The 23,549-nt window shown below is 34.4% G+C and overlaps 1 protein-coding gene across 1 annotated transcript; it reads left to right on the top strand.

The window, feature by feature from the left end:
• The first annotated feature begins 78 nt into the window (after positions 1-78).
• On the top strand, positions 79-23,356 carry LOC138307072 (uncharacterized). The gene is made up of 18 exons (XM_069247701.1): positions 79-346; positions 1,695-1,736; positions 2,065-2,138; positions 2,883-2,951; positions 4,208-4,280; positions 5,449-5,614; positions 5,972-6,037; positions 6,341-6,464; positions 6,887-6,986; positions 7,984-8,042; positions 9,278-9,342; positions 9,662-9,790; positions 10,668-10,710; positions 11,196-11,310; positions 14,517-14,600; positions 15,050-15,255; positions 15,871-15,977; positions 16,561-23,356. The coding sequence occupies exons 1-18, from the start codon at positions 280-282 to the stop codon at positions 16,775-16,777; spliced, it is 1,806 nt and encodes a 601-aa protein (XP_069103802.1). The 5' UTR covers positions 79-279; the 3' UTR covers positions 16,778-23,356.
• The last annotated feature ends 193 nt before the right edge of the window (positions 23,357-23,549 follow it).

The raw sequence follows: 23,549 nt of genomic DNA, 5'->3' as shown, positions 1-23,549 counted from the left end.
AAGTGCACTAATTATTTTTTAAAACATATTTTAAGCTACTTCACAGCATGTATAATAGGTGCAATACATTGACACAATATATGTTTATCGATGATTTAACTGATTCTATCCAGATTGTACAATATAGTCCAGTTACATTTCTCTTTCGCGTAGGAATATCTTCAGAGAATTTCCAATATGGCGACTAAGAGAAGGACGTGGACGTTTCAGCTGAATATGAACTTGTGTATTTTTGTAAAGGAAACGATTTTACGAATACAAAACCGCTGAAACAATAAAATGGCACAGTATAATCAAATCAAGATTGCTGAAGGGAAAGGAACTATTCTTATTTATCTTCAATGTTGTGAGTATATTCGTTTTCATGAAGTTACTGTACATGTACGTAATTGACGAAAGTGAAAGTAGATTTGTGATGAAGTTCAATTCCAACTTCGATAACAAGACAGTATATATATGTGTATTATTTTGTTAATGGAGTAAAACTATATCTATGTTTCATATGGGCTTATTTTATGTTCTGTAACAAACTAACAGGAATACAGTAGATTCCCACCTAAATTTCAATCTTGGATTTTCTTTTTAAGTTCATAGGCCTACAAATAAAAATTTTAATTTTAATTAAAATGTAGACTGTTCTTGGATGGATATCATTTCTGTTGGTTCGAGCACCAGTCTCAGCATGTTACATGTGCATTTGATGCCAGCAAACGTACGTCACATGGTGTCTTGTAGGGTGCCTTTTTTAAATCAATGATTTCATATATAGCACAATATGTTCCTGGTACTGGTTGTCGATTTGAGGGATTTGATTCTAGTCAGTAGGGAGCACAGCTGTGCAATTTGTAACAACAAGATGCAGGATAGTTAATTGTGCTAAGTTGAGGATGCCAATATTAATTAATTAAAAGAAAGCTTGTTGGGAAGGGTTTATCAGATGATACATGGATATGGGCATTGCAGTTACATAGTCCAATTAATACCTATAGATTTGTGGCAGTGCAGATGAGTGTTAGTATGTATGTATTTACTAAATATAATGAAGCAACGATATGCACGGCCTGCTCCTGGTTAAGGTATACGTACAATGTAAGTGGGGCCCCAGATTCAGATTATAAGTCTCGAGCTGCATGTGTAACTTGCAACATCAGTTACGAAACGACAGCCATATTACAGACACATCTTGCATCATTGTCACACAAAATTCCATTCTGTGTATGGCAATTTTGTAAAAGTTTTCAATGTGTAGAACAAGTATATATATGGTACACATTCTTCTCTCCTGTCGGCCGAGTCTTAAAAAATTTCAAAAAGAATCTTCCAACCCAATTCAAAACATAATGGGAAATATAGCTTCATGTATCATATAGGTACACAATTGGCTTTAGAGAGTGATGTTTAAACTTGTGAATAACTATATCTATAGGTCACAAAGTAGAAATATGAAATTCGACTCGGGTTTGATCTTCAATAACTAATTGCTATAGCTAAATTAGTAATGTTGTGATATGAAGGCATCTTAGTAGCTTAGTGTTTGTTAAATTAGTCCCATGAATTTTAAACACTGGACTGGCCTCTACATGTGTACATGTTCTCTTCTATTAGACTGTTAAAAATGAGCTAAATCTGAATTGTTTTCACATCATTTCATACTGTCAGCTTATTATTACCAATGTAAATAATCTTTCTTTCAGATTTTGTAACCATTGCAACTATTTTGGGAACAGGCGTTCTTGGTAAGTTGATTTTTTTTAGTGTCAAAGACTACATTTAGCATAAAATATAGCACATTCAAATACACCAATTTCAATGAGTACAGAACACTTTGTACTCACTGTATCAGCTCACCTGTCCAAAGGGAATGCACTCATGCAAGGTCAGAGGAGTCAAATATTAATAAGCTAAAGTATTTAAATGACTTCCTGAAATTAAACAAGCGGCCTGGAGATCTGATAATAGGCCTGTGGCATGCTGGGACGAAGGGCTATTATGTTTGTTCAAATACATGACCTTGATCATCATTTAATATCACATACAGTTAATTATAAATGACCTTAATTACAGGTCTCCCTGTGACCCTGTATGAGTCTGGGCTGTACCCTTTCCTCATCTCTTTCTTGCTCGGGGCATGTATGCAGGTGAGTACTTTATTGTACATTATGTATGGAAAGTTAAATCAGGAGTGAGTCATTGATGTGTATCTGTAACTCATAAATAGGAATAATTTTCTGTGGCAAAATTGTGTATACTTGCTAATTATATCAACATTAAATTATTTTGCCTTCTTATAACTTGAACTTTTAGAACATATGTACAGATCCTAGAGGTACAGACTGTCATGTAGAGCTGTCATTGATATAAATGTTAAGTATCGATATATTGAAAGGAAAATATCACAATGTATCAATATATATTGAAACAATGGTGTTGTTGAGAAAAAGAAGAAATCTCAGGAACGGTTGTTTTGTGTAAGTACTACATAATCGGTTTTATAAACAAAAACAATGCATGTCACTCAAGAACTGAGTATTTCATATATAATTTGTGGTAATTGTGAAAAATTCATTGAGTTAAAATAATTAGGATTCTTACAATATATATACAATTGATATACTTTGGAAATAATACACAATTCTTTTGTGTTTGAAATTCCAACGTTACTAGGTCATAGGAAGGTCATCAAGTACAATTTTGGTCATTGTATCAATTTTCAGAAAATGGAATTGATATTGTATCGCAAGATGAGAATCGTCAATACATTGAAATCGTTTGTAAAAATTGTACAATTGTTCATTCAATATTCTCATTAATATACATGCAGCATGCATGTAAAATTTTGCTCATTTTTTTTTCACTGCTTATATTCATTTATCTCCTTCTAGGCAGTGTTGATCTACTTTTTTACTGAACTGCTACAGCTGGCTCATGCCACACAGCAGCAAAGTAACAAGGTATGTATATGCTATTCCATGGCCTCCATTACAATTGGAATGGCTTAACAATCACACGTAAAATCAATCTCTTTACTTTTGTCTTCTTCACATCTAGAAATAATAGAATCTTACATGGGTCTGTCAAGTGGACAGGGATATCTCAACTCAAGTAAAAGATTTTGGTCGTGGGTTGATAATCAAAATCTTTCACAAGGGTTGAAATATCCCTTTCCACCTGACTGTCCCATGTAAGATTCTTTTTCTTCCATACTTAAACGAGAAATGTGAAAATTCAGTAACATCGCTGTCGCAGCATGTATTGATGACATCACTGTCTAGAGCATGTGAGCTGTCTTTTTCCCTACCCCGGTAAAAGACAGAGTTTTCTCCAACCATTCACTGATTTGTCACAGGTTTTAGCTGTGGGAGATTTCTCTGTCAACTCTTAGGGTGTGACTGATTGCACGTGCTCACTCTTTTGAACCTGAAGACAATTATGTGATGGTATGACTTCATGCGGTGTGACTGTGGTGTGCATTATCGATGACCTCATCAATATTGACGTGCAGACGATGGAACCATGTTCATGTCGCAATGAAAATGCTTCTATTTAGGCTATTTTCTCTTCTGTTTCTTTTTTTTGTTGGAGAAAAAGAATCATTCCCTACCTATGAGGGTGTGACAACAAAATCACAACCCTCGGGGGAATTCCTAAATGTCCATGCCTTTGTAAGCCTTGGGTGGGATGTTCATGAATTAACCCTCAGGTTGTGATTTTGTTGTCACGCCCTCTAGGTAGGGAAAGATTATATTACTCTTTTCCCTAGCAACCGCGGCACAACCCTGTCAAGTATGGGAGAACAATAAAACCCTACCTCTCTACACTCTGTTCTTGTTGCCGATATAGTGTCTATAAATATAAAGCATGTTTTATTCTGAAGTTTAATCTCTGTTATAACATTGTGGAGGAATGCTTTCCCATATTTGACCTGATTCCAAGACTTACACTGTAAGTGGTAAATAATCAGTATTAAAATATAATTTGGAATATTATATATAGAAGCAGTGGGTCTTGGTGGTTACCGATATGGAGTCGCTAGTGAAAAAAAAAACCGGTTTGATTCTCTGAACTTACTATTTTTATGCGACATAGAAATGATGTATATAGTTATGTAATTATGCTGAGCTATAATAAGTTGATGATAAAAGTATAAACTAGTAAAATATTAATTAGGACTTGAACTTGAAAGGTATGGATTATGATTATGTTATAGGAGGAGTTAGTTCCCTTGAATGACCTTGCCGATGATACCGGTTACCTTGCCTCAGATGAGGACCAGGAGAGTGGTGAGTATGTTTTGATGTTACAGAGAAATATATTTCTTAATCAGCACACATGGAACCTAAACAAAGTTATTGTCTTCATGGAAAAAAGGGTTGCTGAAATTACAGTATATGAACTTAATGCCAAAGAAACAAAAAAGAGTATATATTATTCATGCATTCATAGTTTAAATTACAGTGATTTATTTTTTACAGTACTTACTTATACCAACTAAGTCTTTCATTCTCGTATTAAGGTAGATCTTATTAATATAACTAACATTTTATAAAATTTGTATTAAGAAGATTTTATTAAGTGACACAATGAATTTCAAGCCAATGAAAATAGTTTCAGGATGTTATTGCATTCAAAAATATAACACAATTTGTGAAAGCAAGTTAGTCTGAGAAATATTTCTCTTTAGACTTTAAAATTTATCACAAGTGAAGTTAATTCTATATTGCAGCGTTGATCAACAGTTTATCATATACATTGTATGCACCTCAAATTCTGAAGCTAACGTTACCATGCATTCAAAACATATTTTCATTTTTCATACTTTCAGGATTTTAATGCTGGCTTCTGAAAAAAAAATCCAGATCGATATTCAGCAGTTTATTTTCTCAAAGTTCATTTTACTGTTACAGAGTATATGCATGTATCAGTTACACTGACCAGTTTTACATTCATGTTTTATTACTAAAACATACAAAAAGCTGTTTAAAATGTAGAAACTTTATTCATTTGTTTTGATTATAAGAAAGTTCTATTCTTTTTTGTTTCCATATACATTCCTCCATTGGAGATCTCCTTCTGACCTGTTTAATTGTTTTTGTTTTTGTTGATATTTGATTTTATATCATTTGTACTTAATATGTGCATGTAATGTTCATATATATAGTTTAAAGTCAGAGTTCTTTGATTGCTTAGTGTTAAGATACAGATACATGTTATCATTGATATTAAAACACTGGATATTTATTTGATAGAAATAACTATATAAAAGCAAAAATCTGAAATATTCTTTTAATCATTAAAGCCGACAATGCAAGTGTACCTACATCTTTTTCAACTTGCAGTCAACAGAATCATGATGACAAATCTCTTTTTCTTTTTGCATTATCCACTTAATATTACCAAACTCTGCTAAGCAGTGTATATCCCTGAAATCAAATATATTAATTTTCATAGATGATGATGAAGATGATAAAGTCATAGAGAGGAAGTCAACAAAGAAACAGAAAAGTGTCACGTCAGGTGTTGATGGAGTGAAACCCCCAAATCTCCACCTCCTCGGGGAACTGTTTCTGGGCTGTGGCTGGAGACAGATGTTTGATATTATCTTAGTCCTACAATTGTAAGTGATATAACAAGTTGATTGCAATATTGCCGGGGATGGTTTTTCCCTCGTTATAATTCATAAGGGATCTTGTCTATATATCTCAATCCCAAGATAATCCAATCTCACCAGTTTAAAGACTTTGTAATTTAGGGAAAAGTGTGTTTTTCCGAAGCACTAGCTGTTATGATTGAACTATTTTTCATTCACTTGAATTATTTATTATCCACTTGCATTAAGTATTATACAATTACCTATCGTGTCTCATCATTAATATGTACATTTTATATAATGAGTGATTTTGTTGTATTGATGTAATAGTTTAACATGGGATATAGTGTCAATGTAATTGGTTACCTCCCCTTATTTTCTCAGCGTGGCTCTCCTGATAAGCTATGCCCTGGCTGGGAGTGAAGCATACGCTGAGCTTATAGGTATCAAGTAAGTATATCATACTATGTATTACAGTTAATTTATTATCTGTCATTATCTGTTGTTAATACATTGTATAACATTGTTAACTATGTAATTTGTATCCTATGTTATATACGTAATAAACTTTTTACTAATCAAATGGTAAAAATATTACAATTTGAATAAATGTAATTCCGGGCAATTAAGATTTTTCCCTGGTTTTTTTTTTAAATTTAATTTTACGAATATATATATAGAGGATCTTTTTTGTTGAGTGTACAAGACTTAACATCTATCTTCATAATTTTCTTTTTTTTTTCTTCCCTTTAGGTATGTGTATGTGATCCCGTTCTTTGTATGGATCCTCACATTTGCGATTGTGTTCGCACTAAAGTTTATCCAGCCTGTCGTTTCCGTGTTTACTTTCTTCAAAGGATCACTGTTGTTGGGAACAGTAAGTTGATATTTTCCCATGATTTACAGTAAGATTCATGTTTAGATTTGTTACATTTATGACAAGGAGAATAGAAGTAATTTCAAACAAGTATTCTTAAAGGGTTGCAAAATCTGAGTAGTTAAGATGTCCCTACATACAAATGTATGGCATTGTATTCCTCCTCCGGATCCATGTACTTATGTACATATATAACAAGCTATGCTTATAATGAAGTGGTTTCAGCAATTTGTTTAGAAAATTATCCTTTGTTGTTGTAGATTGTCAAGCTATTCATTACAAACAGTGCCTTTTTATATTGTCATATTGAATCTGTGTACACATATATATATACATGTATCTGTTAATTGTCTTATTAACTGATTAATGACTGATTATGACATTCTAATTGACTTTGTGTACATATTTGTATTTGGTTTTAGGTGATTGTGACATTCTATGTGGGGGCAGAAGTAAACAGGGAAATCAACAATGACTTTGGAGCTACAGGTGCCCCCTTCCTCATGGGCACTGTTGCTCTTGGTAAGAATTATTTCTGATTTCATTATTAGCACATGGATGTTTCTAATTCACATGTCTGATGTTTTCACAAAACATTATTAATATTAATTTAAAACCTGATTCAATTTGTTTAATCTAAACTGCAATCTATCAATCTAATTTATATTCAAAGTAGCAAATGTGCTCTTTTGGTAAAGGAGTAGATATGATGGACCAGTCTAATTTGGCCTTAATTTTTTCATAATATTAACTCTGATCAACATCAATTTCACATCAATAAATGTCTCATACTTGCCAATCAAAACATAACTTTTATAACCATTTACACGATGTGCTCCACCTTTTTGATGATTTTCGGCTAGAATTCATCATCTTTAGTTTGAAAAGGCTTTAGATTTGGCCGCCACCTTGGAGCACTTTATATTTTGCATGGATATGGTAAATACACGATTTGAAAATCTCTTTCTGCTCCACAAAGGCGCCCAGTCAAAAAGAATGATTTTTCAAGGATTTTGTGAAAAATGGCAGGAACTGCATTTTGATGACGTCATAAATGAACATAATAGGCACATGCGGGATATTTTCGGGATGTAATGTGTTATCAAATGTATTCAACTGTTATATGGCAAAATAGGTCTTTACTGGAGAATTAATTTTGCGGCCATATTCGAGTCTTAACGTTGGGTCATTTTTAGGCCAATTCCATACAACTTTCACTATCATTAAATGTTGTATCTTAAGCTTGTTTAATAATTAAGCTCTAAATCAAATAACACGTATGAAGATCCTGTTTATTTAAGTATACCTACACTACATGTATTTGATTGCCCCCTATCAAATGTTTCACTACAAAAACCTACTAATGTACACATTCTTACTCTGTGCATGGTCCAACTGCAGACTTTAAGTTAACATCTGACTGTGCTAACAGTGTTGTGGAGTGTAGAGATTGGAGATTGAATTTTATCGCTTCGAATTCAGTTCTTGATGATTTTCTTTTCTGATTTTCTGCCACCAGGGGGAGTTATCAACACTATGCCATTGATGTACAGTAAGATAAGTCCTGTAGCAAATCAGGTGAGTTACTCATTTACATAAAAATCCAACCATCAATAGGTCAAGGTGAATTACTCAATTACATAAAAAGCAAAATGAATTTTATCAATAGGTCAGTCAGGTGAGTTACCCATCAATTACATAAAAAGCAAATGCAAATTTTACAATAGGTAAGTCAGGTGAGTTACATGTTTACATAAAAAGCAAATCAATTTTACAATAGGTAAGTCAGGTGAGTTACTCATTTACATAAAAAGCAAATCAATTTTACAATAGGTAAGTCAGGTGAGTTACATGTTTACATAAAAAGCAAATCAATTTTACAATAGGTAAGTCAGGTGAGTTACCCATTTACATAAAAAGCAAATCATTTTACAAATAGGTAAGTCAGGTGAGTTACCCATTTACATAAAAAGCAAATCAATTTTACAATAGGTAAGTCAGGTGAGTTAATTACCCATTTACATATAAAAAGCAAATCAATTTTACAATAGGTAAGTCAGGTGAGTTACTCATTTACATAAAAAGCAAATCAATTTTACAATAGGTAAGTCAGGTGAGTTACATGTTTACATAAAAAGCAAATCAATTTTACAATAGGTAAGTCAGGTGAGTTACATGTTTACATAAAAAGCAAATCAATTTTACAATAGGTGAAGTCAGGTGAGTTACATGTTTATATAAAAAGCAAATCAATTTTACAATATGTCAGTCAGGTGATTTACACTGGTATAATATAAAAAGCAAATCAATTTTACAATAGGTAAGTCAGGTGAGTTACATGTTTACATAAAAAGCAAATCAATTTTACAATAGGTAAGTCAGGTGAGTTACATGTTTACATAAAAGCAAATCAATTTTACAATAGGTAAGTCAGGTCAATTTTACAATAGGTAAGTCAGGTGAGTTACATGTTTACATAAAAGCAAATCAATTTTACAATAGGTAAGTCAGGTGAGTTACATGTTTACATAAAATCAAATCAATTTAACTAATCAAGTGAGTTACACATTTACGCTTATAAAAATCTAATCAATTCAACAATTATTAGGTATAGATATAAAGTCACCTATTTCATTAATTATTAAAAGTTTTTATCAATTTGATTCCTTTTTTGTCTACAGTACATGTTTTGAAACAAAAATCTTATTTACCAGTTTGGTTAATTATGTATATTTTTATCACAACAATACTGCCATTATAAATTATGTACATCATACATTGTGTAATTTTTAAGCCAACCTTTTATGTTGTAGGTGAAATATTTCCGTTTAGCGGTGATTTTAGGATTAGCTACATGTACAGTGTTGAACATTTTATGGTAAGTACCGGTATATATGTTATATTTTAAAAATGGTCTGTAACAGTTATCGATGACTATGAGATGAAGTTATATAATAACCTTCAAACAAATTAAAGATTTCTTGCGAAAACTTAATGTACTGTGTGTTTACAATGAAGGTCCATATTGCTGCACGGAGTAAGATAGTCAAGTTAATTATTTGTGCTAAATAGGACGACAACAGGAAACACAAGACAATTTACACAACTTAACTTCATAGTAGTCTTAGAAATCAAAGACCACTTCAGTTTTTAATAATCACTCATTATGTACCTTTAGATATTTTCTTGTGTTGTAGGTGCTGGGCAGTGCTGGACATTGTTCCTCAATTAGCTTTATCACCGTGTACTACAAACCATACGTTACCTGTACAACAACAGACTATAGACCATAGTCAGATGTGTGAAAACTCCATATCTCTACAAGGGTAGGCATTTAATTATGTTTAATTATATCGCTAATGTAGTATATGATATATATAATAGTTTATACCTGAAATAGACTAAGTGGAAAATACTTTTGTACTGTGATTGTTTCTTCCTTGCTGGACTTTACAACATCAAGCAGCAAAACTCCATTTACATAATATATCCATTTAGTCCTTTGACCAAAAGTTCTAAAAACACCTCTAGTCCTGAACATCTGTCTCATTCTGTTGGAATTTATTTCTCTAAAAAAGACTAAGTTATTGAATGAAAAGATGCAACATGTGTATATATGGTAGTTGTGGCATCCTCGATACTCCAGGGGTTCCGAACACTTACGATCTCTACACCTCTGGACTATCTCATAGTGAAATTGAAGGCAGCTCAGCTGAAAACATTTGACCAATCACAGGCTAGCAAAGGTTTCCTTTGAAGACTACAGAGAGAGCAACGCCAAACATCAAAGTCACACAGTCAACCACAGTGTACCGTTATACGGCTATTTTGATGTGCATCAAATGACTAAATTACCTGTTCTATTCTGTTGCCTCCAGTTTTACTATGAGATAGGCGAGGGGTATAGAAATTGTAAGTGATCGGAACCCCTGGAGTATCGAGGATGTAGTTGTGGTTGCCTTAAGACAAGAATGGAGATGTTCACCAAAACAGCTCGAAATTAAATTACAAAATGTAAACCACGTTTAGAATAATAAAATGTCTGTATTACTAAAACATTTATTTATTATAAGTAACATAGATCTACTGCATAAAATAATTCTTGTTCATTTGGAGACATATCATGCAGCATATACAGTTATAATTCAGTGACAGCTATTACAATCTTTTGTTGGTTTTAAGTTGAATGCATTTTTGTTTTAGATCTGCAGCTCTTGGAGAAATCTCTACTATTCCTCTAACAAAGGTACAAGTCTTGTCCCTGTGACTAGGAAAGTCTTTTAAATTACTTCTTTTTTATCAACAATACAATGGTCTGACATGTAAAGTAGTTTTCCTGATGTCACACAAGTAGACACAACACGAATATGCTTCAGTCCCCTAAAACATGCATTACTCATTTCAGATACACAACATGCTTCTGCATATACAAATGTAGTGAAACAAAGGTAATAACTAACCTCTGGGGACCAACAGAATCACTTCATTATAAACATAGTTTGTTATACACATATTACAGACATAACATAGGAACCATTGTAAGGAATGAAATGATTTAGCGTGTTTGTTATGAACCTGTTTTACCATAATAACTCTACGTGTGAGACCATCCTTAAATGACCCTGGCCTTTTTATGGTTAATCAAACAAACAAAGTCATCCATGGCTATTCCTATGAAATATTTGATCAATTCAATAACATGCACTTCTATGGTTTTGATGTATTATTCAGATAATAGAGGAGAAGTACCCATCCTTTTACTATGTGGCTATACTGGTAGAGGTGTTTATAGTGGTCAGTATAACGGTATCCTTCCTGACCATCGGGGCAGTGCTACACCATACAGGTAAGTTTATAGTGGTCAGTATAACGGTATCCTTCCTGACCATCGGCGCAGTGCTACACCATACAGGTAAGTTTATAGTGGTCAGTATAACGGTATCCTTCCTGACCATCGGCGCAGTGCTACACCATACAGGTAAGTTTATAGTGGTCAGTATAACGGTATCCTTCCTGACCATCGGCGCAGTGCTACACCATACAGGTAAGTTTATAGTGGTCAGTATAACGGTATCCTTCCTGACCATCGGCGCAGTGCTACACCATACAGGTAAGTTTATAGTGGTCAGTATAACGGTATCCTTCCTGACCATCGGCGCAGTGCTACACCATACAGGTAAGTTTATAGTGGTCAGTATAACGGTATCCTTCCTGACCATCGGTGCAGTGCTACACCATACAGGTAAGTTTATAGTGGTCAGTATAACGGTATCCTTCCTGACCATCGGCGCAGTGCTACACCCATACAGGTAAGTTTATAGTGGTCAGTAAAACAGTATCCTTCCTGACCATCGGCGCAGTGCTACACCATACAGGTAAGTTTTATAGTGGTCAGTATAACGGTATCCTTCCTGACCAGGCAGTGCTACACCATACAGGTAAGTTTATAGCAGTATAACACCATACAGGGTAAGTTTATAGTGGTCAGTATAACGTATCCTTCCTGACCATCGGCGCAGTGCTACACCATACAGGTAAGTTTATAGTGGTCAGTATAACGGTATCCTTCCTGACCATTGGCGCAGTGTTACACCATACAGGTAAGTTTATAGTGGTCAGTATAACGGTATCCTTCCTGACCATCGGCGCAGTGCTACACCATACAGGTAAGTTTATAGTGGTCAGTATAACGGTATCCTTCCTGACCATTGGCGCAGTGCTACACCATACAGGTAAGTTTTATAGTGGTCAGTATAACGGTATCCTTCCTGACCATCGGCGCAGTGCTACACCATACAGGTAAGTTTATAGTGGTCAGTATAACGGTATCCTTCCTGACCATCGGCGCAGTGCTACACCATACAGGTAAGTTTATAGTGGTCAGTATAACGGTATCCTTCCTGACCATCGGCGCAGTGCTACACCATACAGGTAAGTTTATAGTGGTCAGTATAACGGTATCCTTCCTGACCATTGGGGCAGTGTTACACCATACAGGTAAGTTTATAGTGGTCAGTATAACAGTTTCCTTCCTGACCATCGGGCGCAGTGCTACACCATACAGGTAAGTTTATAGTGGTCAGTATATAACGGTATCCTTCCTGACCATCGGCTGCAGTGCTACACCATACAGGTAAGTTTTATAGTGGTCAGTATAACGGTATCCTTCCTGACCATCGGGCAGTGTTACACCATACAGGTAAGTTTATAGTGGTCAGTATAACGGTATCCTTCCTGACCATCGGGCGCAGTGCTACACCATACAGGTAAGTTTATAGTGGTCAGTATAACGGTATCCTTCCTGACCATCGGGGCAGTGCTTACACCATACAGGTAAGTTTATAGTGGTCAGTATAACGGTATCCTTCCTGACCATCGGCGCAGTGCTACACCCATACAGGTAAGTTTATAGTGGTCAGTATAACGGTATCCTTCCTGACCATCGGCGCAGTGCTACACCATACAGGTAAGTTTATAGTGGTCAGTATAAACGGTATCCTTCCTGTCCATCGGGCGCAGTGCTTACACCATACAGGTAAGTTTATAGTGGTCAGTATAACGGTATCCTTCCTGACCATCGGCGCAGTGCTACACCATACAGGTAAGTTTATAGTGGTCAGTATAACGGTATCCTTCCTGACCATCGGCGCAGTGCTACACCATACAGGTAAGTTTATAGTGGTCAGTATAACGGTATCCTTCCTGACCATCGGCAGGTGCTACACCATACAGGTAAGTTTATAGTGGTCAGTATAACGGTATCCTTCCTGACCATCGGCGCAGTGCTACACCATACAGGTAAGTTTATAGTGGTCAGTATAACGGTATCCTTCCTGACCATCGGGGCAGTGCTACACCATACAGGTAAGTTTATAGTGGTCAGTTATTAACGGTATCCTTCCTGACCATCGGCGCAGTGTTACACCATACAGGTAAGTTTATAGTGGTCAGTATAACGGTATCCTTCCTGACCATCGGCGCAGTGCTACACCATACAGGTAAGTTTATAGTGGTCAGTATAACGGTATCCTTCCTGACCATCGGCGCAGTGCTACACCATACTAGGTAAGTTTATAGTGGTCAGTATAACGGTATCCTTCCTGACCATTGGCGCAGTGCTACACCATGACAGGTAAGTTTATAGTGGTCAGTATAACGGTATTCCTTCCTGACCATCGGCGCAGTGCTACACCATACAGGTAAGTTTATAGTGGTCAGTATAACGTATCCACTTCCTGACCATCGGCGCAGTGCTACACCATACAGGTAAGTTTATAGTGGTCAGTATAACGGTACCCTTCCTGACCATCGGCGCAGTGCTACACCATACAGGTAAGTTTATAGTGGTCAGTATAACGGTATCCTTCCTGACCATCGGGCGCAGTGCTACACCATACAGGTAAGTTTATAGTGGTCAGTATAACGGTATCCTTCCTGACCATCGGGCAGTGCTACACCATACAGGTAAGTTTATAGTGGTCAGTATAACGGTATCCTTCCTGACCATCGGCGCAGTGCTACAACCAAATACAGGTAAGTTTATAGTGGTCAGTATAACGGTAATCGGCACAAGTGCTACACCATTTACAGGTAAGTTTATAGTGGTCATGTATAACGGATATCCTTCCTGACCATCGGTGCAGTGCTACACCATACAGGTAAGTTTATAGTGGTCAGTATAACGCTAATCCTTCCTGACCATCGGCGCAGTGCTACACCATACAGGTAAGTTTATAGTGGTCAGTATAATGGTATCCTTTCCATGACCATCGGGGCAGTGCTAACCATACAGGGTAAGTACAAAAACTGGACAACTCAGGGTCTTACAGATGTCAGGGTGTCCAAAATATAGTACGTAGTATAATACCAGCACCGGTATATATAATTACTTAGTAAGTTTTTTCAAATTTCAAACTTTTTTTTAAATTTGTTTAAATCACGTAATACATGTATACATTTTGATCCGTACAAATATTTGGCTATATATACTGACAGTATTTATGAATTTTACATATCGCTGCAGTAACAGTTTATTTTTTTTGCCTTCTATAGTACAAGGCTGGGTAGATTCTGTATGGGCCAGTAAACACCACACCTCAAGTACAAAGTCAGGATGTTGTAATCAAACATTTGTAAGTAACAATTAGCATATGACTCATTTACATATTTAAGTGTCACTATTATTATTAATACCAGCAACTTCAACCTTAAACTACTGTAACATCTGATTCATAAAATCCAATCTACCACCTCATGTGTTAAGTCACTTCTATAATCTCCGATGCTGTAAACATACTTATTTTTAGTGGTAACTATATTTTAGCCCTATTTGCGCTGTCATTGAAGTGCTTATTCATGTAAAGCCCTAAATTTTGTAAAAGAGTACATGTATTTCCGGTATTGAGACACTGAATTGTACTAATTTAATTTATCTGTTAATTAATCATAATTTCGTTTTTTTCCAACATTTGCGCTAAAATTTTACTGTGCTAAAATAAGTGTGTTTACAGTTTACAATATTGAAAGAAAGCTTTGGATTTTGCTCCTGATATCTTATAGTAGCTGGTCGATTACTGTGAAGTAAGTTCAGATCAAGAATCATCAACTTCCATTAAACACAGTGACAATGCTATCCTGTCTGTGGCAAATACATATATTGCTAGGTGTTTTGTGCTATGATGAATTTGTTATGTTTGTACATGATTTTATTGTAAATTACAGTTGGTGCCACTCGCTCCTGTCCCTAACCATATTTGGGGTGGTATTCACTGTAGCCATGATGGACCCACAGGTAGGCCTTTCTCATGTTTCTATATCATAAATTTTCTTCATATACAAAATATCCCCAATGAAAATACATATGAGCTGAACGTTTCTATTAAATACAGAAACTATATGTAGATGCCATCTTTTGATAGGTTGTCTACTACAATAACACCAAAATTTAATTAATATGATATTGAATAACATGAAAATGTTGATAGTATCTGTATCATATTCAATTATTAATTAATCCCACTTATCCATCATTAATCTTAAACATTTTTTAACTACTAATTATAATTATAATAGATTTATTGAATGTTTTAAGCCAAATGCAAAATACTTTAAAATTTTCTTTCGCGACTACTGAATTTCTAGATTTATTTCATTTCAAAAAAAGTTTGCTAAGATTTATTTGGCATATTTTTTAATTGAATAAAACTATATATTCCTTTATAAGTGAGGATGATAAATTGCGGACATAAACTTACATGAAATTTCTTAAATTGTAAAATTCACGAATTCAAAGTAAATCACATGCGAAAGAAAGTAAGTTTACATTATCACAGTGTGGTGTATCAGTCCCTCTGTAATTGGTAAACTCTTATTTGTACTTAGTGATAATGTTTTACAATTTTTGTAGGGCTTTGTTGATATGTTGGAGAAATTTTCATCATTTACTGTTAATTTGGAAGCTGGAGTGTTTGTGTTTTTAATGTTATTACGAGCCCGTAGAAAAGACAATAAAAGGTAATAATACTTCAGCGATAATCTTATTTTCGTGACAGTATTCCTGCACTACAAAAATGAAATGTCAAAACATCTATTATGCAATTCACCTTACCATACTTGCAGTAATTAGTGCCCCTCCCCCTGTAAGCCCCTCTCCCCTTTTTCTGGAGAACAGTTGAAGTTGTAAGGCATGGATTTAACAATATTTTACAACATGTGATATCTGTAACATCAGCATTGTATCCCATATTACATGAAATTGTGAGTCTTTTACTTGTGAATTACGACATAACATGCTGTTCAAAGGATAAAAGGCATATTCATGTTTACTGTAACAGATTAATGTTCCATGAGTACAGAATGATTTTAAAATATGGCTGACTTTTTCGCCACAACATACATTTTGGTTCAATATTTAAGCGCCCGAAAAGCAAAGTTTCTTTTTTCTTTCAAAATACCAAAAAATCCAAAACTATTCAAAACTTAACAGAATTAGCCATTCTTATTGGCCTTGATTGAAGGTTGCCTTAAATTTGTCAGAAAGGAGAAGTCCAAAGCATTATTTGCTTGTTATTGTAGCTTTGATTTTGTTCTGTTTCAGATACCTAAAAATTCCATTACCAGTGCCAGGTTATTTACGGTGGCTACAGTTCCTGATACCACTATATTTTGGGTTCGCTGTAATATATGACTTATATAACAGTATACGAGACATTATGGCGGGTAGAGGAGGACAATCCCTAATATCACAGACTTATGAAAACGTATCACAGACTACTGTATCGCCTTACATTAATACATCTCTATCATTAGTATAAACTAATTAGACTTCTAACGATGGCAACATGTTTACAAGTTGTATTATTTGATAATACTTTATTATTATTTATTAACTCAATATGTTTTAAATAGTTATTATTCATGACAAGATGTATATATTTGCATATTTTGCAAATATAAAAGGATTTAAATTTTAACAGATGTGTGACATAAAAATGTACCATTTATTTACATAATATATGTATGTATATATCGACTTATAATGTTTACCATAACAAGCTCTGACGATTCGGATCATGTATATTGATGTAGGGTTTTAATGTGGGTAGAATAAGTATCTCTGTCTTTGATATTTGGCTTTTGTCCATGTCATCATAATACCATCTTTTCATTATATGTTGAGTTTAAATATGCTTCTGCCTTACAGAAATAGGATTCCTATAGAACATAGTTGTAGAACTGTTGCTGCAATATAGCAGTTATATTAACACACCAACTTGCGACATTAATTAAAACTGTTCCAACTTGCAACACTAAACTGCAACAATACTGCTGTATTAACTTGCGTCACCAAAGCCGCATAAATAACCAACACCATATTTTATATTGTTGAACAAGGACAACAGTTTTAAAATTGAAAGTCAAACACAAGAACCATTCTTTCGATTCTCATTTCAGATATGGATGTTATGAGCGTAGGAATAATTTGATTATGCTATTGTCTTTGATAAATCTTTCATACTTTTGAAGCATCAAATAAACCAATACAGCACTGACCACAATTTTCATTAAACAAACCTTATCAAACCGAATGGAACTATTTCGCTACATCCATTTGTAACTTAAATGATACCATAAAATCAAAAGAAGAAATTTCCAATTACTGGTCTCCTTACACAATATACACAACTTCTTGAACTTCTGATTTTACCATTGGTGAATTAGCGTTGGTAAATGAAATGCGAGTGCCTAGTATCATTTTCTGCTATTTTGTAGCAACAATATGCGGTTATATCTTGTAGGATTTCTGTGTAGGATGTTTAAGTTTAATTTAGAATACTTTTTCTGCACAAATGCTTTGAAAGTAACAAAAGCTTCATTATGGCCCAAACATAGCTACAACAAGATATTGGTGCTAATTGTGGAAATCGTGTGCTAGCCGCGCCCACACACTAATTATTACTTGCTCAATTGCTGCTGAGTGGTAACTTGTTACACACGGATCACTGTGCTAAAATATAGCATTGGAATGTTGCAGCACACTTAGGCCTTCTGAAAGGTTAGTGGCACAACTTCGAAAGATGCCTTTTCAAATCGTTTAACATGTGGAGTAAACTTATTTGAATAAAAATATAGTCTAAGAATACAGATGTTATTGGATAAATTGGTCAAAATGACTTTCATCATCATAACATCAAATGTTAAATGGAACTGCAAACCAATTAATTTTCATGTGCGATTGAATGTATTAATTTTTTTTGCGGTCTATTACAATTAGAAACTTTTTCAGTGCATTAGAACAATGAAAATACCAATCCCGACATAAAATCGCTTTAAAATGATCTTGGGCATTAACACGCGAAATTATGACACGCAAAAATAAAATTTGCTTGTCTGCTGATATTTGGTGACCCATTATTTCGATATTGCCATAGCTTTAAATTGGTTAGATTTGCAAAGGGAAATTATACCATATTTGAAAAGAATCTACATTTATGACCTCTTCGACGTTTTATTTTTGTGACCTACATGTATGTACATGTATGTTGATCACTGTTTTAACGTTGCAAGGTATAGCTTTGCGGTGGCTAGTGTACATTTAGATACACTAAAAGTAATTTAAGCTGCTGGCCAATCTAGTAACTATTTTATAATATTGGGATATTGATTGTTGATGTTGACAGAAACCATTAGTATGGATCAGTTTTTAAAACCTCAATACGACATTGGTAATGGTATGAAGGACAGATGTTTAATATAATCTGAAAAAAAATCAGGAAAATAGTCTTTAATCCCTATACATGTCTGGTTGTTAATGCAAATCAATTATTACAGTGTCAATGGTTAAATTAATTGGTATTGCAAACTATACATGGATATTTTGAATGATTTATAATACACTATTGTATCTTTTCTGTCAGAGCTGAAAATTGACAATTTACAAAGAACTGTGCATTGATAGAATTACATATGGACTAATTAATGTACAGATGTACTTATGTATGAATCAAATATTGTCTTATCTTATATATCAAATACTGTTGAATACTGCTTCGGAATATTTTTCTTCATAGGACATTAGCGTCAGTAAATGGATGTGATTTTGCTTTAATTCTAGTCAAAAGCAGTAGAGGGTATAATGTATAGTGAAAGTTGAATATGCTCTTCTTAAAGGCATTATTCAGACGGTAAACGTGGCTATATATACGAGTGCTTAATTTTGCGATTTGAATGTACATATATAAACATTTTGCGATGTTATTTTTTCGCTGTAAATTCACTTGTTGACATTTTTGCAATATAGGTTAATATTATGTACCAAAATATACGCGATGAATTTAAAGACTTGGATAACATTGCAGCGCAAGATTCCCCTCACAGTTATAGAAGATAAGTTACTACAGTATATATTGTAGTCATTTCTGATGTCATCACATTCTATGTATTCATATCTCAGGATCTTAACCAGATGATGCATTCCATAAATATCTATTATTCTTGACTTCAGATTACAATATTTTAATACTGTATCAAAGAAAATATAATGATATGATATAATTACCTTTAAATAAATATTAATGAAGTAAAGTCAGGGAAGTAGAATTTTATCTCACTGAACGTTTGTCACACTTTCGATAGAGAAATGAGGCTAATTAGAAATCCTATTGGTAAACGTCGACTTACAAAACGCTACGTGTTGGTAATATATAATGTCATGTAGTTATTTAATTACAATGAGTTCATATCATAAAGCTGAATTATTAAACATGAGTAAGATCATGAAACGCTTACATGTACCTTAAGTAGCAATACATTCCGTTCTTAATTGACCACTACCTCGATGTCCACAGTTTAATTGGTTTTAAACTGGACTTTAAGCGGTTAAGCTATTGTTTGGGTGTTTTTAGTACCAAGTATATTATTAAAGATGTGTAGCATATGATAGCAATGCATATACAATCATACTAAACGGTGCTAAATATACATAGCCTAGGAGTCATATAACTTATTTTTAGGGTTGGCCATCATAATTTATTTATGTAATAACAAGGCTAATACATTTAATCAGTCTTGATCGGCTGCAGAGCTGCAGAAATATTTTTTGCGAGGTATTTTCTTTAGAGTGAAGTATTGTTATGATGAGATCGTAAAAGTCGACATTACTAGATTGTTTGTTATTTTATTGCATTGTTAGAGAAGGGGCATTGTTATTTCGCGAAGATTTTAAGCCTTCTATCATACTTCCAATTTTGCTTTTTTTATGACAATTTTGCTTCAAATACTTTATCAACCCAAAAAGGAAATACTGCCTATTGTTACGTCGCTTGTGGCTGATTAGAGTCCCTCAAAGAATTTTGAAGTGATAATTGTAATAATAGATGTACATGACCATCAGACTGTATCTTATCATTTATTCATTTAGACTTAGTTAAACCTTAAACATAGATCATTTTGTCATTTACAATATTAGTATTCTTTTCGGTTTTAATTACAGGTTATGTATGAAATGCACTTTATTAAGAAGCGGAGAAATAGAAATTTTGACTATAAGTCCTAGTAAACTCTGCCATATACAGGATGTTTAATAATTAATGTTCTGATGTGTTTATTTCTGGATTCATATAGCGTTTATCGTTTTGAAGCAGTGATCTCGAACAGAAAACACAAGTGATTGTATCACGTGTGATTAATATTTTATTCTTAGTTTGGAACATTGTTAAATTGCATTATTTGTTACAGTGGTTACCCAGTTGTTATATATTACTCTGTTTTACAGACCTTTTAGGTCACCTGAGACGAAGTCTCAAGTGACCTATTCTAATCGCCTTTTGTCCGTCGTCGTTCGTCGTGCGTCGTCCGTCGTGTGTTTGTAAACAATTTACATTTTCGACTTCTTCTCACAAACCGCAGAGGCAATTTCAAAGAAATTTTGCACAAACCTTCTAAGGCATAAAGCCAAACAAAATTGTGAATTATATCACCCATAATGCAATGGTAGCATCTTTATATGGTGGGGATTCAAGATTGTACAAATGATGGGGCTGACCCCCCTGGGGCCTGAGGGACGGGGTGAATTTGGCTGTTTCCCTATTAACGACTTCTTCTCTGAAACTAAGCATGGGATAGCTTTCATAATGCAATGGTAGCATCCTTATAGGGTGGGGAATCAAAATTGTACAAATGGTAGGGCTGAACCCCAGGGGGTTAAGGGTGGGTCAAAAGTGGTCAATTTGACTATTTCCATATAAATGACTTCTTCTCTGCAACTGCGCATGGGAGACCACTTATAATGCAATGGTAGCATCCTTATAGGGTGGGGATTCAAAATTGTACAAATGATGGGTCTGACCCCTCAAGGGCCTGAGCAACGGGTTCAAAAGGTGTCAGTTTGGCTTCTATCTAAACGACTTCTTTTCTGCAACTAAGCATGGGATAGCACTCATAATGCAATGGTAGCATCCTTATAGAATGGGGATTCAAAATTGTAAAAATGATAGGACTAACCCCCCTGGGGCCTTAGGCGTGGGGCCATAAAGGTTAATTAGGCTTTTATTTTCATATAAATTACTTTCTCTCCCAACGATGTATTGGATAGCATATTCGTATGGTATCTATAGCATCATTATATGGTTGGGATTCAAAATTAAACAAATCTTGGGGTTAATTTGTCTTTGTGATTTTTGAATCACTAACTATTAAATTATAGAATTACTGAAAGAAAGAAAAAACAGGTGAGCGATACAGGCCCTCTGGGTCTCTTGTTTGTTTAACGTTGGCAAAGCAAATTGGAATTTTAAGCATAAGGTTTGGTAACATAATACACTAACTATCAAAATGAAAAAAAAAATCTAATACGAAGGTTCAACTTGAATTTATTCCAATTCAAACATACTTTTTACAGATTTGAACCAATTTTTCAATGCTCTTTCTGTAACAGCACTCAGGTGACCATCCAGGCCTCTTGGGCTCTTGTTATCTTTTTGTTGCAAGCAACGGAGTGCACTCAGTTTGATTATTTGTTCTTATACTAGAACCCCTAACGTTTTACATTGTTTACGGTGATGGTATATGGTTTGCTTCTATAGAAACGTGGAAATACTCTTTAGAATGTGGTAATGTTTTAATGGATTTTATTTATTAGTTTGTGTTAGGAAACTTATCTTAATTAAATTATTAAGGAGACCTCAAAACTCATTGATACCTCGGAGTTAAGTTTACAGTTTTCTGTTATCATACTCTTTCTGTTTGAATTCTTGAAAAAGAGCGTTATTACCATACGGATTATTCTATTTTATTAATTAATGAATGTGTGAATGCATTATTTACTAAATAATTCGTTTATGGGCATATTTCGCATTTTGCATGATAATGTATCGCTTAATCAAGAATAGTCATCTTTTTTGAAAACTGATACTTCATTACCAATACTCGAGTATTGAAGTCTCTATATTTATCTTCTGCCTGTCTTCAATTCCTTCTGGCGTCATTCCGTCGTTCAGTCAGCGTGTCCATAACGTGTGGAGTAGATGTTTGTATCAGGTTAGAACGAATATACGTACCCGACCTACTATACCTTAAAAACGACACAATTTTCGGTCTAAAAGTCTTTTGAGCTACAATTTTGCAGCTAGTATCAGGTGTGTGGTTCATCACTGCTAACTGTGAGTTGTGGTAAGAAATGAACCGGTAGGTGCTGTCCCGTGTCAGAAAACTATTTATAAAATTAATACTCTGCATGCCTTTTGACCTGTCACGTGATAACATTAATACTATGTATGGCTTTTGACATGTCACTTGAAACATTGAAAACTATGTATGGCTTTTGACATGTCACTTGAAACAATGAAAATATTGAAAACGGGAGGTTGTCGGAATCATTTTCATTCATTGAAAATGTAGCCACTTCGACTCTTGCTCCTATGGTGCAAAAAGTATAATCATCAGGCAAGTGAAATCTTTAACCTGATTGTACGTTCAAGTAATGTTGATGTACCCACAATACAAAAATCATATTGAAACTTCTCTGATGGTTTGCAGATGACCCTGTATATCGGCCATCATTTCCAATGGTGCTGGACGGCCATTTTTATTTCATGTCAGGATACTGACATGTAATTAGTCCAGCGTTGGAATTGTCTGCAAAACATTTAGAAGATCTTTTTCTCTGTACGGATTTTTTAACTTTCGTTGCCAGCTTTCACAATGCAGACATTGTGATGTACAATTTATGAGGTCACCTTAAGTTTGCTGTAGTTTGTTAATTACATGTGTTTATGTATATATGTAAGTATACAATGCTCGCGTCAGCGTGAAGTTATACATCTGTTTAAATATTAATGATTTATTATTGAGATTGAAGTTATTGGAAAACGTAATAAAGACTTTTTCTGAATATACATTTTGCATCTGGGTCATTGTTTTGTAATACATGTCTTGGTTACATACATAAAAATTACCGACAAACAAAAATACCAAACAAATTACCAACGAAAAGGTGCCGGCCTATTCTCATATTTGCAGCAGGTCTCCAAGATGCACAATTTATTGAAGAGAACGATTTAATAAACGTTGGTTTTCATGCATTGCAAC

Source organism: Argopecten irradians, chromosome 14 (genome assembly GCF_041381155.1).
Source record: "Argopecten irradians isolate NY chromosome 14, Ai_NY, whole genome shotgun sequence".
NCBI lineage: Eukaryota > Metazoa > Mollusca > Bivalvia > Pectinida > Pectinidae > Argopecten > Argopecten irradians.
The sequence above is the reverse complement of the archived record's forward strand: the minus strand, read 5'-3'. Positions and strand labels throughout refer to the sequence as shown.

Excerpts from the sequence above, each read along its gene's own strand:
- LOC138307072 (XM_069247701.1), top strand. The coding sequence starts at position 280 with ATGGCACAGTATAATCAAATCAAGATTGCTGAAGGGAAAGGAACTATT. Across the intron at positions 347-1,694 it reads TCTTATTTATCTTCAATGTT|ATTTTGTAACCATTGCAACT; the intron begins GTGAGTATATTC and ends TCTTTCTTTCAG. Across the intron at positions 2,952-4,207 it reads CACAGCAGCAAAGTAACAAG|GAGGAGTTAGTTCCCTTGAA; the intron begins GTATGTATATGC and ends ATTATGTTATAG.